This window comes from Lactuca virosa, chromosome 8 (genome assembly GCF_052849685.1).
Source record: "Lactuca virosa cultivar CGN04683 chromosome 8, Lactuca_virosa_CGN04683_v6, whole genome shotgun sequence".
Lineage (NCBI taxonomy): Eukaryota > Viridiplantae > Streptophyta > Magnoliopsida > Asterales > Asteraceae > Lactuca > Lactuca virosa.
Genome location: NC_136433.1, coordinates 98,429,774 through 98,443,479, shown reverse-complemented (window position 1 = coordinate 98,443,479; position 13,706 = coordinate 98,429,774). Strand labels below are relative to the sequence as shown.

At 34.4% G+C, this 13,706-nt stretch overlaps 1 protein-coding gene across 5 annotated transcripts; it reads right to left on the bottom strand.

The window, feature by feature from the left end:
- Positions 1-1,699: 1,699 nt before the first annotated feature.
- LOC145132737 (hyoscyamine 6-dioxygenase-like) lies at positions 1,700-6,521 on the bottom strand. Of its 5 annotated transcripts, none has more exons than XM_079067633.1 (5): positions 6,400-6,521; positions 4,039-4,241; positions 3,728-3,954; positions 3,340-3,655; positions 1,700-2,042 (listed from the first exon to the last, which is right to left on the bottom strand). In XM_079067633.1, exons 1-5 carry the CDS (start codon positions 6,401-6,403, stop codon positions 1,794-1,796), a joined length of 999 nt encoding a protein of 332 aa, XP_078923759.1. In that variant the 5' UTR covers positions 6,404-6,521; the 3' UTR covers positions 1,700-1,793. The 5 variants fall into 5 exon arrangements, with proteins under 5 accessions (XP_078923759.1, XP_078923757.1, XP_078923761.1 ...); XM_079067631.1 differs by lacking the exon at positions 6,400-6,521 and adding an exon at positions 4,618-4,710; XM_079067635.1 differs by lacking the exon at positions 6,400-6,521 and adding an exon at positions 4,506-4,623.
- Between the last annotated feature and the right edge of the window lie 7,185 nt (positions 6,522-13,706).

The following is a 13,706-nucleotide window of genomic DNA, read 5'->3' as shown; positions in this document are numbered from 1 at the left end:
TCTTCAACAGGTTATTAGAATCTTACAGTTCGATTTCTCCATGACAAATTTGTAAGGAAATTATAGGGTTTGTGGTGGAGATCTGGATACCAACTTGGATCGTGATATCACTTTTCGAACTGATATTTCTACCCTATGTCTGGGTTACAAGAAATTCAGCCTAGGATAATCCAAGTGGACACTTACAATTCTAGGCACAGAAATTGTAAGCCAATATGCTAGAGGATTCTGAGAGTATGATGAAAAACGAAAGCTTAAGAACATCTCACTCTTCTGAAAAGAAGAGCCATTTATATAATAAACAATATTAGGGTTTCATTAGGGTTGGGCCGCTATTAGTTCCTTTGGTAGCAAGTCAAGGTAATCCGGATTTTAATGAGAATTTAGGGTTACCAAAACTAACGAGTTCCTTTGCTAGCGGGACCCCAGCCAGGGGCTCTGCCCCTTGGACCCTGCCAAAGGGGCGCTGCCCCCGGACCCCCAACTAGTCTTCGAACCGGCTACTAATTTTGTGCACTCCGCACCAACCCGTACACATACTAGAAAACAAATTAAGAAGCCTCTTAGCTCACATGCTAATTACAGTTACATAAAATGACATGGTGACATTAAAATCACCAACAAGATTTGGGTATGCTTAACTATTTTCTTGGTATTATTGTTACACGAGATCCCCAGGGCATGTTTCTTTCTCAACAAAAATATGCAACATACATTTTGGAACGTGCGAAGATGTCTAACTACAAATCTGCTCGCACTCTAGCTGACGCTTCTGCCAAATTTAACGGCTCGGGCCCTCCGGTCTCCGATCCAACACTATATCACAGTATTGTTGGTGCACTTCAGTACTTGACTTTCACTCGCCCAGACATTTTCTATGTTGTTCAACATGTCTGTTTATACATGCATGACCCTCAGGAATCCCATTTTTCTGCGCTTAAGCAAATATATATATATATATATATATATATATATATATATATATATATATATATATATATATATATATATATATATATATATATATATATATACGGGGTATATATCTATGCTTCTCCATCTTGTGTGTTAGTTGCTTACTCCGATGCTGATTGGGTTGGGTGTCCCTCTACCCGACGGTCCACCTCGGGCTGCTGTGTTTTTCTTGGTCCGAATCTTCTTTCATGGTCTTCAAAGAGACAAGGCACGATTTCTCGGTCTAGTGCCGAAGCCGAGTATTGTGGTGTTGCGGATGTTGTTTATAAGACGTGCTGGCTGTGCAAACTGTTACACGAGTTGTTGTATCCTCCCCTGTCTACTACTCTGGTTTATTGTGACAATATCAGTGTGGTTTACTTATCCTAAAATCTGGTTCACCATCAATGCATGAAGCATATTGAGATTGACATTCATTTTGTTCGCGAAAAATTAGCTATAGGCCAGATTCGGGTTCTTCACGTACCCTCAGCATATCAGTATGTTGACATCTTCACCAAGGGGGTTCCATCGTCTTTATTTCTTGATTTCAGATCCAGTCTAAACGTTCGTTCGAGACCTCTCGTTCCTATGCACGGGGTTTTTTGTGTATATATATTTATATTTGTATATAGATTTCATAGTTAGCCCATTTGTTTGTATTTCCTATTTTTCAGCCCATGTATTGTACGCAGCCCAATAGTCTTGTACATGTATGTATATGGTTTAATGGAATATGACTCAGTTATGGGAGAATACCATTTGTAACAACAAGTCTTATAAAATCGAACTTAAAAGTTTAAACACACTTTGTAGAAAGATAAACGACTATATATTGCTCAATTTTCCGAGCATAAAGCGTTTTGTATAGCAACTGTGTAATCGCCAAATGCATTGTTATATTGAACATACTCTTTGTATTGTTTGGGTGTGTAGCGTGATGGCTCCATTTCATTCACCAAGACTTTTACGGGTTCAATGATGCAATCAGGAGACGGGTTCACAAAGGTTGCGATGCTTAATCTAGTTTCTTTTGTGCTATTCACTACGCGATGTTTTATACTTTTCAATATTCCGTTGCTGATAATCTGTAATCATAAAAATGAACTCATGGTATTAGTGGTTAATGATAAAGTACATCAATGTGTTTATTAGGGATAATGCATTTGAAGTCCACATTGATCAGGGTAATATGTGTGGGAGTTGATTCATACATAACAAATTTACAACCTTTCTAAATTATAAATTGTTGTATATATGTGTACGAAGCAGCTCCTAATACATTTTTAATAGGTCATTCAACATAAATTAGATGTAATAGGGTGTTGATGCGTATATAACAATATTTAGCCGTAAACAACAATTTGTGTTTTATATGTTTGTAATGTACAACTCCATAAAACACAAATTGTTATGTATGATCAAAAATTGTTGTGTACGAAGAGCTCAAAATGGGTAATTTTAATATTTATTGGGTTAGGTTAACCTGCAAACACTTTTGTTTATTTTAAAGGTTAACTATGATTATAACAATTATATGATTATAAGAGTGATCAAAAATTTCCAATAAAACAATTTAAGAAGGCTTGGGCAACCAATCTGACATATTTTTAGCTATTTTTCTTCATTTTGATTATTTGACCCAATAAAAACAAAATATAATTTATATCGATCGTGTAGGTAGAGGTAAATTGACCAAAATCACAAACTCTATTAAAAATCGGTAAGATTAGCACGATCTTAGTCAAACGTTTGCTAAAAAACCAATTGACAGATTTGTCCCTAAAGTGCAAATGTTGTGGGATAACCACTAAAATTAAATGGCTAATATATGTTTTTTTTCAAACATTTTAATTATAACTAGTTTGGCAAAAGTAACTTTCGAATATTACTTTTTATCCATAGAAGGTTGTCAGTACAAATTCCTTAAATAGAAAAGCAGGGTGAAAAGTACTCTTTATTCTTTTTTTACTTTTGCAAAATTTTCTTTTTTTTTTCTATAAAATTGCATTGAGCAGAATTTATTAAACAATATTATAAAAAATTAATTTACAAAATCTATTTTCCAAAATTTATGACTATATTATAAAAACTATTTAAAAGGCGGTTATTTCATGAATTAATTAAATTAAAAAAAAAAAAAAACATTGACAACCATCAAATTGCTCAAATATTTTAAACATTATCTCAAATTTAACTTTCTTCTTTCGATCTTCATATTCAACCACCAATCACCTCCACCAACCGACCACCACGGTGGTTTAAAGTGGATTCCGGCGAGTGTGTAGCTGTTATCGAATCATTTTTTATATATATAAAAGATTTGTGGACCTTGAGATATTCCTGAAATCATAAATAACTGATTTGCGAAAAAAGCTAGCGTACCTCAAGTTGGTTGCCTATGTTAACAACAAAGGCATTCGGAATTGCTCCAACGTTGACCCACTGACCATCATTCATAACCTGGAGCCCAGTCGAATCACCTTGATACAAAAGCGTAATAAGACTCGGATCTTGATGTGGTAATATCCCCAATGTTAAATTCGGGTCGGGGCAAGGCGGGTAAATATTCGACGACAATAACTGAACCTCACTCATATCCTCAAAATACCCACCCTTCAATCCTAATCCTTCACAAATCATCTCCAAAATCCTCAAACTCAATTTCTGTATTTCCACTAAATACGCCGATATTACCTCCCTGTATACAAAAATTTTCATACTTAAACGAAGCTAATATTATGAAAATTTTACAATAAAATACATTACTTACTGATATCGGGTCGGGTTTTCGGGCCATAGACGAATGCAATCCTCTATAGGATGACATGGATGTTTAAGATTTTCCCGCCATAAATGCACGCCATCTTTCGCGTAATCGGTACTGTTTGTGTAAATCCAACCTTTCGTATGTGTTTCCTTCGATGGCATGTCGAAGAATTCTTTAAGAACACTCATCGCGTCACTCACTTTCTTTTCCGGGATTCCGTGATTGATCACCTGTTTCATAATAGGAATGGAATCAGAGAAAGGAATAGAATCGCAAACTTGAATACCAAGATTGCTTTATTAACTTTCTAGTACCTGAAAGAAACCGAATTCTTGAGAAGCCGACAAGATTGCTTCGACTGGGGTGATATCTCCGTTAGCTTTTGAAAGATCTATAACGGGAATGGAATCGCAAACAGGGGAATCGAGATTCCAAGGTCCATATTCCTTGGAGAATACGTAATCTTTGGGTACGAACTTCACATCATACCACTTTGAATCTTTTAACTCCTTCATCTCTGTATGCATAGTCACAACTCACAAGTGTAAATCACAGTGATCATAAATATATAGATATATGCAAATATGTGTATGTACATGTATGTAGATGCTGATTGGAGGATTGCCCTTTTTTCCAAGATTAAAAAAACAAAAAACTTTTGAACATTTTTAATTCATCGAGTGCAGAACTCAAACTCTGTTGATTTCAACTGGGAATATTAAAAAAATAGAAGAAAAAGTAATTAAGAATTGGAGTCAAGTGGTTGGATCCATGTGATTACTTCGAAGATCAGCTAGCACTGATTATTCATTTTATAATATTTAAAACACCAGTAAGCAGTAAGAAGACGATAACGTTGCTCGAAAATGGCACTAATTATATTAATTAGAGACCTATCTTGAAGAAAGTGGTATAGATATATGTTCCTTTCATTGGCCAAACGTAATATAATGAGACACCAATATATGCATGAACATAAATCCGTGAGGTCCCAAAGGTTTTTTTTTAATGAAAAAGACAACAATGTTACAAATTACTACAGAGTTTGATTGTTTGTCAACTGCTAAAAGTCATCTGATCGTAAAAGATAAATCAGATTCAAGAAATAAAAATTGCAGGTGATTTTGGAATTTTAAAGTGCATGCAGGGATCCGATTTTCGATATTTCATGTGGTCATATTTAATATTTTAATGTGAATTCCACGTTCATACACGTCACCAAAACTAACTCTGTTATACTAAAGGGTCAATATGTAATAAACTAATAAATAGAAAATTCAAGGGTGGTGAGTGATGACACAAAGAGGAATAGACAATTCTGTTTAGAAAGTATTTTGATAAGGCTTTTATATCAGCCAATGAAATAGTACATAAAGTTGAAATACAGCATCTAATAAATAAAGAATAATTTCAAAATATAGCAACTTATTTCTTTTTTTAATTTATCCCACTTAGGTCACAATTCATTCTTTCTACAAATGGTTTAATATTGAATTTTGATGATTTTAAGCAATATACTTCGTAAATGATTTAGTATTACTGTATTGTAAACAAAGATCTATATAGTAGATACTAGTCTTTTTATAAAAGTATAGTGATTATATGTGTACAGAAAAAACAATAATAAAAAAGTAAGTACGTTATGTGACCTTAGTGCAACAACAAGGAATGGTTTCCAATTAAGTGCTTCCCTTTCAAACACTTTATATAATACACGCATTTGGAGGATATATGATAAGGTTAATACAAAAAGACAAAGTAAAAGGGTATGTAAAAGAAACAACAAATTGAATAGTGTCTAGAGGATATGAAAGTATATAATCCAAATCAGCATTTTTTTTCATCAATTTATAGTTTACTTGGGATTAATAAATTGTTGTCGTGGAATTGAATTTGTTTTCTTGTAAACATAGCTAAATGTCACCTGAATGAAATCATTTACCATAAAACAAAAAGAGAAGATAATTCATAATAGACTAATAGATAATTTGACTTAAATAACTAAACACACTCATTTTTAGCATACTTACAATCCTATAATCCAAGAAATAGGCCTTGGATCAAGTAACTGTTAAATTTTCTGGGCAAGATCCCAATGATCAAGGAAAAAGGGGCATTAAATTTAGCAATCAAAAACAGGACCATACTTTATAAAGGCAAACAAAGAAAGCCGGTTGTGATGGAAGTGCATGTGAAATAGACTATTACTGAAAGCCAATTTTAACCACAAACAAATAAGGAATGCAATGTACATCACTCTCAGAGAAAAATGTGAATGAACGCGTGATCATAGGGATAGGATAAGATATTGCACAATTGATCGAATAGCTCACACCACTAATGGATTCTCACGGATTCTACTGTTTTCAAAACTGAATAAGATATTGCATGTACTTCCGAATGAATAACTTGAATCGCTACATTTTGATTTTTGTTGTAAATGAACTATCAACCTATAATTTTTCCTCGAAATGCATAACAGCTCGGCATAATCTCTCCCGTTTTTTGAAAAATCTGACAAAACCCTAACTACTTCGCTACATGAACATAAAAAACCACTGACTTAATGATCAATTACACTAGAAATTTAGGAGCAATGCTTGTTGATCGCATATGATTTCAATGAATCAAACACTATATATGTGTAAACGAAATTCAATCAAAAGTATGAATACCCATATATGGAGTTTGAGTTGTGGAGACAAATCAATCACAGCGGTTCACCTCGTTGGAATCGTCACGTGAAACTCTCACTCGTCTGGTAGCAGCACTGCGGTGCTAATGCAAACTATATATACAAAAATTAAAACCATATACCAGCTTTTTAAGTTTTTTCCGAATAAATTTCTATAAATAATTATTAGTCCTAACTCCTAACAAAAGTTTAATTCTAATATATAATATGTCTATTTTATTTTATATATCCAGATTACAGTTTTAAGTAATTTCCGAAAATATATTTTATTAAATAATAATAATTAATAAATGATACTTTGATGTGGTATCTCAAAGTTGTTATTAAATATATTCTTTAATAAATGGTACGATTAATTTTGTATATCAATTTTAAAAATTTAAATATTTTTCTAAATATAATATTTATAAATGATATCAAGAACTTAATATAAAAGTTAAATACTTAAGTTTTCCTTAATATATTTATTATTTGAATGATAAATAATTTTATACATTAAATTTAGTCTATAAGTTTTAACAAATATTATTTTTATAGATAATATCTTTATTTGCAACTCAAATTTAATATTTCATTTTTATTATAAACATAAATTTTATTTTGTGTATCATATTTAGAAAATAAAAAATGTTTACGCTTTGTTCCCGAGTTTTAACAAATAAAAGAAAATTAGGGGAAAGAAGAAAATAAGAAAAAATAACAGGAAAGAAAAATATATTTTGTGTTTTCGAGTTAGCAAGGAGTGAAATGAACATAAATATATTTTTTCTCTCTACATCCTTCAAAATTTAAAGGAAATTTAGAAAGAAAAAAGTTAACTTTTCATTCCTCTCGCGATTCCTTTCATTTAAAAACTCATGAACACCAAATTATTATTATTATTATTATTATTATTATTATTTCACTTTCATCTATTTCATTTCCCTTCCCTCGTTAAGTAAACTTGAGAACAATGTGTAAGCGTTTGCATCGTTTTATTTTGGTTTATTTAGGAAGGAAAAATATCACTGTAACCCATTAATGTTTCTCTTTATTTCGTATTAAGTCCTTTTTTTTGCACAATACGCCACTTAGGTTTTATTTGACCTGTCAATTAAGCAGTTATGGGCTATTTGAAGCGGTTAGCCGGTTTCAATAGATGACATGGATATATAATGTATTAATAATTTTTTTTTGTCGGGCACGTCATTAAATCCACATCCTCTTAAAAAGATTGATACATCGTGTCATTAATTAATTGTATACTTTCTTCTTTCTTTTCGATCCACAAATCCAAACATCATAGCACAACAAAAAGCTAGGGTTTTCGTGCACCATAGAAGCATCGAAGGAGACATGTCGATTCCAAATCCCTATGGACTATATTGGATAGTGGAGCTCAACTATAATGGAGTATTTGTTTGCAATCCATTCTCTTATGCTAATGGTTTTACAGAGACAATAGATGATAATGATTTTTCTAGTCTCACCTACTCCGAGTTTGTGACCAGGATTCAACGTTACATGCAAGAAGAGTTCAAGAAAGTTTATTATTACGAACCGGATAAAACATTAGAGGAAGGGTTTTGTCCCATTGCTAATGATGTTGACTATGTAGGTTTCATATTTGATGCTTATAGAACAGATGGAAATCTTTTTGTATATATTGAACATGTTGGTCTGAAATAGAACAATGGTTTGGTGATGAACTTAATGAAGGAGATGATCGTGATTCTTGCATCATGGGTGGGGATAATGAGAATTAATTAGATAACTTGATGGATATCGTTGTTGATTATACTAGTTAAATTGTTGTTATTAACAGAACATCAATTGATAACTTTTGGAGTAAACTATGTGCCACATATGAAAAGAATGAGTTGTACAACACTGAAGGTGATGAGGGTGAGAGTGACCCACGTGGTAAGGTACATGTTATATTCAGTGAGTCCTTCCATTGGAAGAAGAAAAACCAGTACTTGGTATGAGATTTAATGACCTAGGACAGGTTAAAAACATGTTATGCCACTATTTTGTTGCCAATGGGTACCAACTTTGTTTTGAAAAGAATGACAAGGAAAGATTTTTTGGTGAAGCGTTGCAAGGGTGAATGCAACTTTAGGTTATGGGCATCTTCGATAACTTATGAAAAGACCTTCCCGATAAAGTTTTTGAAAAGTAATCATAATTGTGCTAGAAACTTAAAGCTAGGATCACTTGTTTCATAGAGTCACTACACAAAGAAAATATTATTCAGGCAGAAGATGAGTGTAAGAAAGCTTATATGAGCTATAATAAAGAAGTTTCATATATAAGTTAGCCTTGGGCAATGTAGGACGGATAAAAAATATGAACTGGTATTAATTGAAGGAAATCTTGTGGAACACTATGCCAAACTTTGGTCATATGGTGCAAAAATTAGAAGATCAAATCATGGCTCTTTTGTTATGATAAAAGATAACCACATGCCAGATGGGAAAAATTATTTCAAGAGATTCTATGTGTGCTATAAGGGAGTGAAAAGGGGATGGATAGAGGGTTGTAGGTGTTAATGCATAAGAAGTGAACCTCTAGCAATCCAAACCAAAGAAAATCCGAAGTCACTCAATTCCGAGATGTGAAGATGTTCAGAAGCTCTTTTTGTATCCGAGATGAAGAAAGTCCGAAGTATGAGTCCGTACAAGCATTTAATGTTTTTTGTCTTTTAAGTGATGTGACAGTTCTTAGGACTATTTCAGCAAATCTTTTAAGTGTCGGATTTGTCAAACTCTTTGTATTATCTAGTCCTTAGAATGTATCTCGGTTTTGTACCATGTCTCTCCTTTACTATTTAAGGAGTAGATGTTTTCCATGAAAATACACCAAGAATAGAAGTAATCTATATTCTCTTCACATCATCTCAAACTCCCTTGCAAGTCAATTTCTTTCACTTACATTCTACTTGTTCTAAATTGTCATTACTTTGATTATACTCGATCTTACCTCATTTTTCTACTTAATTACTTTGTTGAATATTATCTTCAAGTCTTGACTGGTTTACCAGACTTGACTGTACCAACTAATTAGAAGCAGACATTGATCTTTAAGGTTAATTCAAGGTTTGAGTTTTCAAACCTTGTCCGTGCATTGAATCTTGTTCTCACAATTGGTATCAGAGTTTGAGTGGTTGTACTTTGAATCCATAAGAACAGATTACAGTTGATCTGAGATTACCCTGGTATCTCAATCATTTCTGTGTTCAGGATAAAAGTTCTTCTATATACCGCTTCTGTTGTAATATCTTAACTTTAATGGCTGCTCCTAATCAAACTCAACAAATGTATTCTATGCAAATAGAAAATAGTGTGGGTTGCCCTTCTCGTTCCCCATTGCTAGTTGGTTAAGAGTATGATCGCTGGAAAGTTAGGATGGAAAGATTTTTTACTTGGCAAGGAAAAAGGTGAAGAAATATGGAGGTTGTGAAAGAAGGTCCTCATGTTCCGGTTAGGAAAACGGTGAGAGATGTTGTTGAAACTCTCATGGGCCAAGAAGATCAACGCCTAACACCTCTCACTGCTGCAGACATCGAAAAATTGCATGCATAACAGATTCCATTTTCTGAGATGGTGTTCGGTGTTCCTCCATCTCTCTTTGAGCACATTAAGTTGTGCAAATCGGAAAAGAGATTTGGGACACTCTTCAGGATCTATTTGAAGGGTCTGAGAACATGAAAGATAAAAGTCTGACTTCGGTTGATAACAATTTTGATACCTTCACCATTACTCCAAGTGAATCTGTAGCCTCGACTTCAAATAGGTATCGAATTGTTGTAAACAACATGAATGCCCACAGAATAATCAGATGTCCTTTTGAGTATAATCTGAAGTTTATCAGTAACCTTAGAAAAGGCTGGGGGAATCTCAAGTCATGCCTTCAGATTAATGGATCTCTGAAGAAGCTAAAGATTTATCAACTATTTGAAGAACTACAAGGCCACGAATCTAACGTTGCACAAATGTTAAAAGAACTGTCAGGACTATTGCCTTGGTTACTCAAGTCAACCCACTTATTCCGACCCCATCTGTGTCAGATCCCTTCAGATCTATTCCACCTATTTTGCCCGTTCAAACAACCTTCCCAACTCCACTCACTCCACCTGTTCTGAACCATCCATAAAATCTTGATATCGATCTAGTTGAGTCAGAACTTCGCTTCCAACAGGAGTTTGCACTATTGTCCATGAAATACAAGCTTCCATGGAATCCCCGTCACAAACCATATCAAAACCGATTTGAAAACACTCATCAAAATAATCCTCAACCATTTCCTAACCCTTCAGAGAACCCACCTGCTTACAAACCCAACATCTCATCATCAAGTCACTCCATGGAATCCCATGAAATTCCGAAGTCATACAAACCCAAGATAGTTTGTCATAAGTGTGGACATGGTAACCATTTTGCCAAAGATTGTTTGGCTGAAACCACTCAGAAACTGAAGGTTAAGAATTCTGCATACTATGCCCACAGAGCTGAAGAGATGGCAGCAAGTAAGAATGCTTTTGTTACTACTGTGTCAAGAGATGTTGAAGGGTACTGGTCTTCTGGATACGAGGATGATGTGAGTACTGGAAGAAATATGTGTCTTATGGAAATACAGTCGATCGAATGTGATGAAGGCTACTGGTCATCAGGTTCAGAAGGAGACAATGAAGATGATGAGCCTAACTTTTTCTACATGGCAACCAATGATCCACCAGGATGAAGCATCGTTCAGCAGGTAAAATCTATGATTACTGAAAATAATTTTGATTTATCTCTTTGTGAACCATATCTAAGTCAGATCTAATTAGATATAACCATCATCCATAAAGCCTAGGAGTCTATCATAGAAGTAAGTGAGAAGATGGAAAGTGAACGGGCTCGCTTTAGATTACGCTTTGAAGATAGAAACCTTAAGATAGAATCACTGGAAAGAGAGCTTATAATGTCTCAAGATGAATGTATCATTTTAAAAGACAAATGTGAAATTACCTTTTCTGAAAGAAATGTTTTAGTTTCTGATAACAAACGTATTAATGCCAAAATTGATGCTTTACATTATTCAATTGATATTCTTGAAGAAAACGAACGAATGAATAATAATTTTCTTCATCCATGGTCCAAAGCACCAGGCCTCGAAAGCGATTTTCTGAAACCTATTGCTCGTCCCTTGAAGGAGTTGCAAAATATAACTTTTATGGGAGATGTTCTGAAACGCAAACATTCGGATACCCCTGTCTCACCATTGTCACCCCTTCTTGAGACTTCGGACCAGTTTCAATCTTTGATTCCTGAGTTCCAATCTATAGTTGCCAAATGTCATGATTCCACGCCTCTTCCGCCTCTGATACCCCTGGACCTGAATCAGTCTTCGGATTCATTCCCTGACATCATATGTACTGCGGTTCAAAATATGAACTTTGGTTTGGGCATGACTCTGATAAGTCAGATTCGTTTGGGCATATTAGATAGTGACTCTGATGAATCATATTCGTTTGGCAATCATTAGATAGTGATGATGATGAAGAAATTATATGTGATGATTCATCTGACTCGTGTATCTCTAATTCTGAAGTAATTTCAAAAACAACTCTAGTGCCAATTAAGCCTAAGTTTGACAATCCATCATCCGGACAAACTTCCAAGTCATCATCTGACTCTCGGAAGAAACCTTGGTTAAATAAGAAAGATGTTGTCAACCCTAAGATCGAAGCCAAAAATGCCCTTAAGAAAGAAATTAGGTCAAGGCAAGATTACAGATTCATTGAGAGATCCGAAAAGAAAGTATCTCAGACAGTTAGTCCAACTACTAGGAACCAAAATACCTTTGCGCCTGTTAAGATTCTCAAAAGGCCATCCAATCCTCCTAGTTCGGTCACTCAAAACAAGGTTGTCAGTTCTAATCTGAAAAAGGTTTTTATTGAGATTCATTCTACAAAAACTAACTCTTCTCAGACATTTTCTTTTGTATTTATTGCTAAATCTAATGGTACTATTTTCAAACCACAACAATTTCCAAAACAAAATGTGCCATCAAAAGCACCAAGTAAAGAACGGGTTGGTAAGAACACTATTGTTGAAAAATCCTCAAAAGATTCAAAACAAAATTTGAGTGGAAAGTAAAAAAGATTGAAAATGCATCTGTAACTTCTGTCAACACAGTGATTCCTACATCTCAGAAAATTGTTGGTCTGAGAAAAGTAGTGTCCAAACAACCTTTGGTAGAATATGATTTATTGATTAATGAAAAGACCATGACATTCTGCTTCTTTCCCAAAGTTTCTCGGAACAAATCCTCCAAGACACCAGTTGTTCCAAAGTCACAGTCTAAGTCCAAAGCCTGTGTCCAAGTCCTTAAACCTAACTCGGATCCTAAAAACTCCAAAACTCACTAATTTTGCAGGAACTCTGTGCTTCGAAACAAGATACAATATGGTATATTGATAGCGCTTGTTCCATGCACATGGCAGGGCAGAAAGACTTTCTGCGTGATCTCTAACTCGCTCCAAACGCAGGTTACGTGACGTATGGCAACAACTCAAATTCATAGATCCGAGGTTATGGTATCCTCACCAATGGCAACTTATCTGTCTCCAATGTGGCATATGTAGCTGACCTGAAACACAACCTGATTAGTATGGCTCAACTCACTGATGCAAACCGAAGAGTTGAGTTCTGCAAAAAGCATAGCTACGTCATGACAGAAGATTGGAAAGTATGTCTAATCAAATCCAATCGCAACAAAAATATGTATCCATTAAACATAAACATGATCATTGGCAAGCCTCAAACCTTCATTCTCTCAAAGGCTGTTCCTCATGTTAGTTGGTTATGGCATCGGAGGCTTGCTCATCTAAACTTTCGATATATGAATGATCTTGTTTATGTTAAAATGGTCTGAGGTCTGCCACTTCTCAAGTTCGAAAACGATCATCTTTGTGATGTATGTGAATGCGGGAAGTAATCCAAGAAAGGTCATCCTGTAATCATTGAAAAATCAATTTCGGGACCATTAGAACTTCTGCATATTGATCTTTATGAACCCTCCACTGTAGAAAGTATGCATCACAAAAAGTACACTCTTGTGATTGTTGATGACTACACAAGGTTCACCTGGGTCTTCTTCCTTAGGCTAAAATCTGAAATAGCCTAGAAACTTATTAATTTCATTAAAGGAATTGAATTTCTTGTTAAACTTCTTGTAAGAAGAATCTGAAGTGACAATGGCTCGAAATTTACCAACGTCACTGTTGAGAATTTCCTCTTCGAAAAAGGCATCGACCTCAAT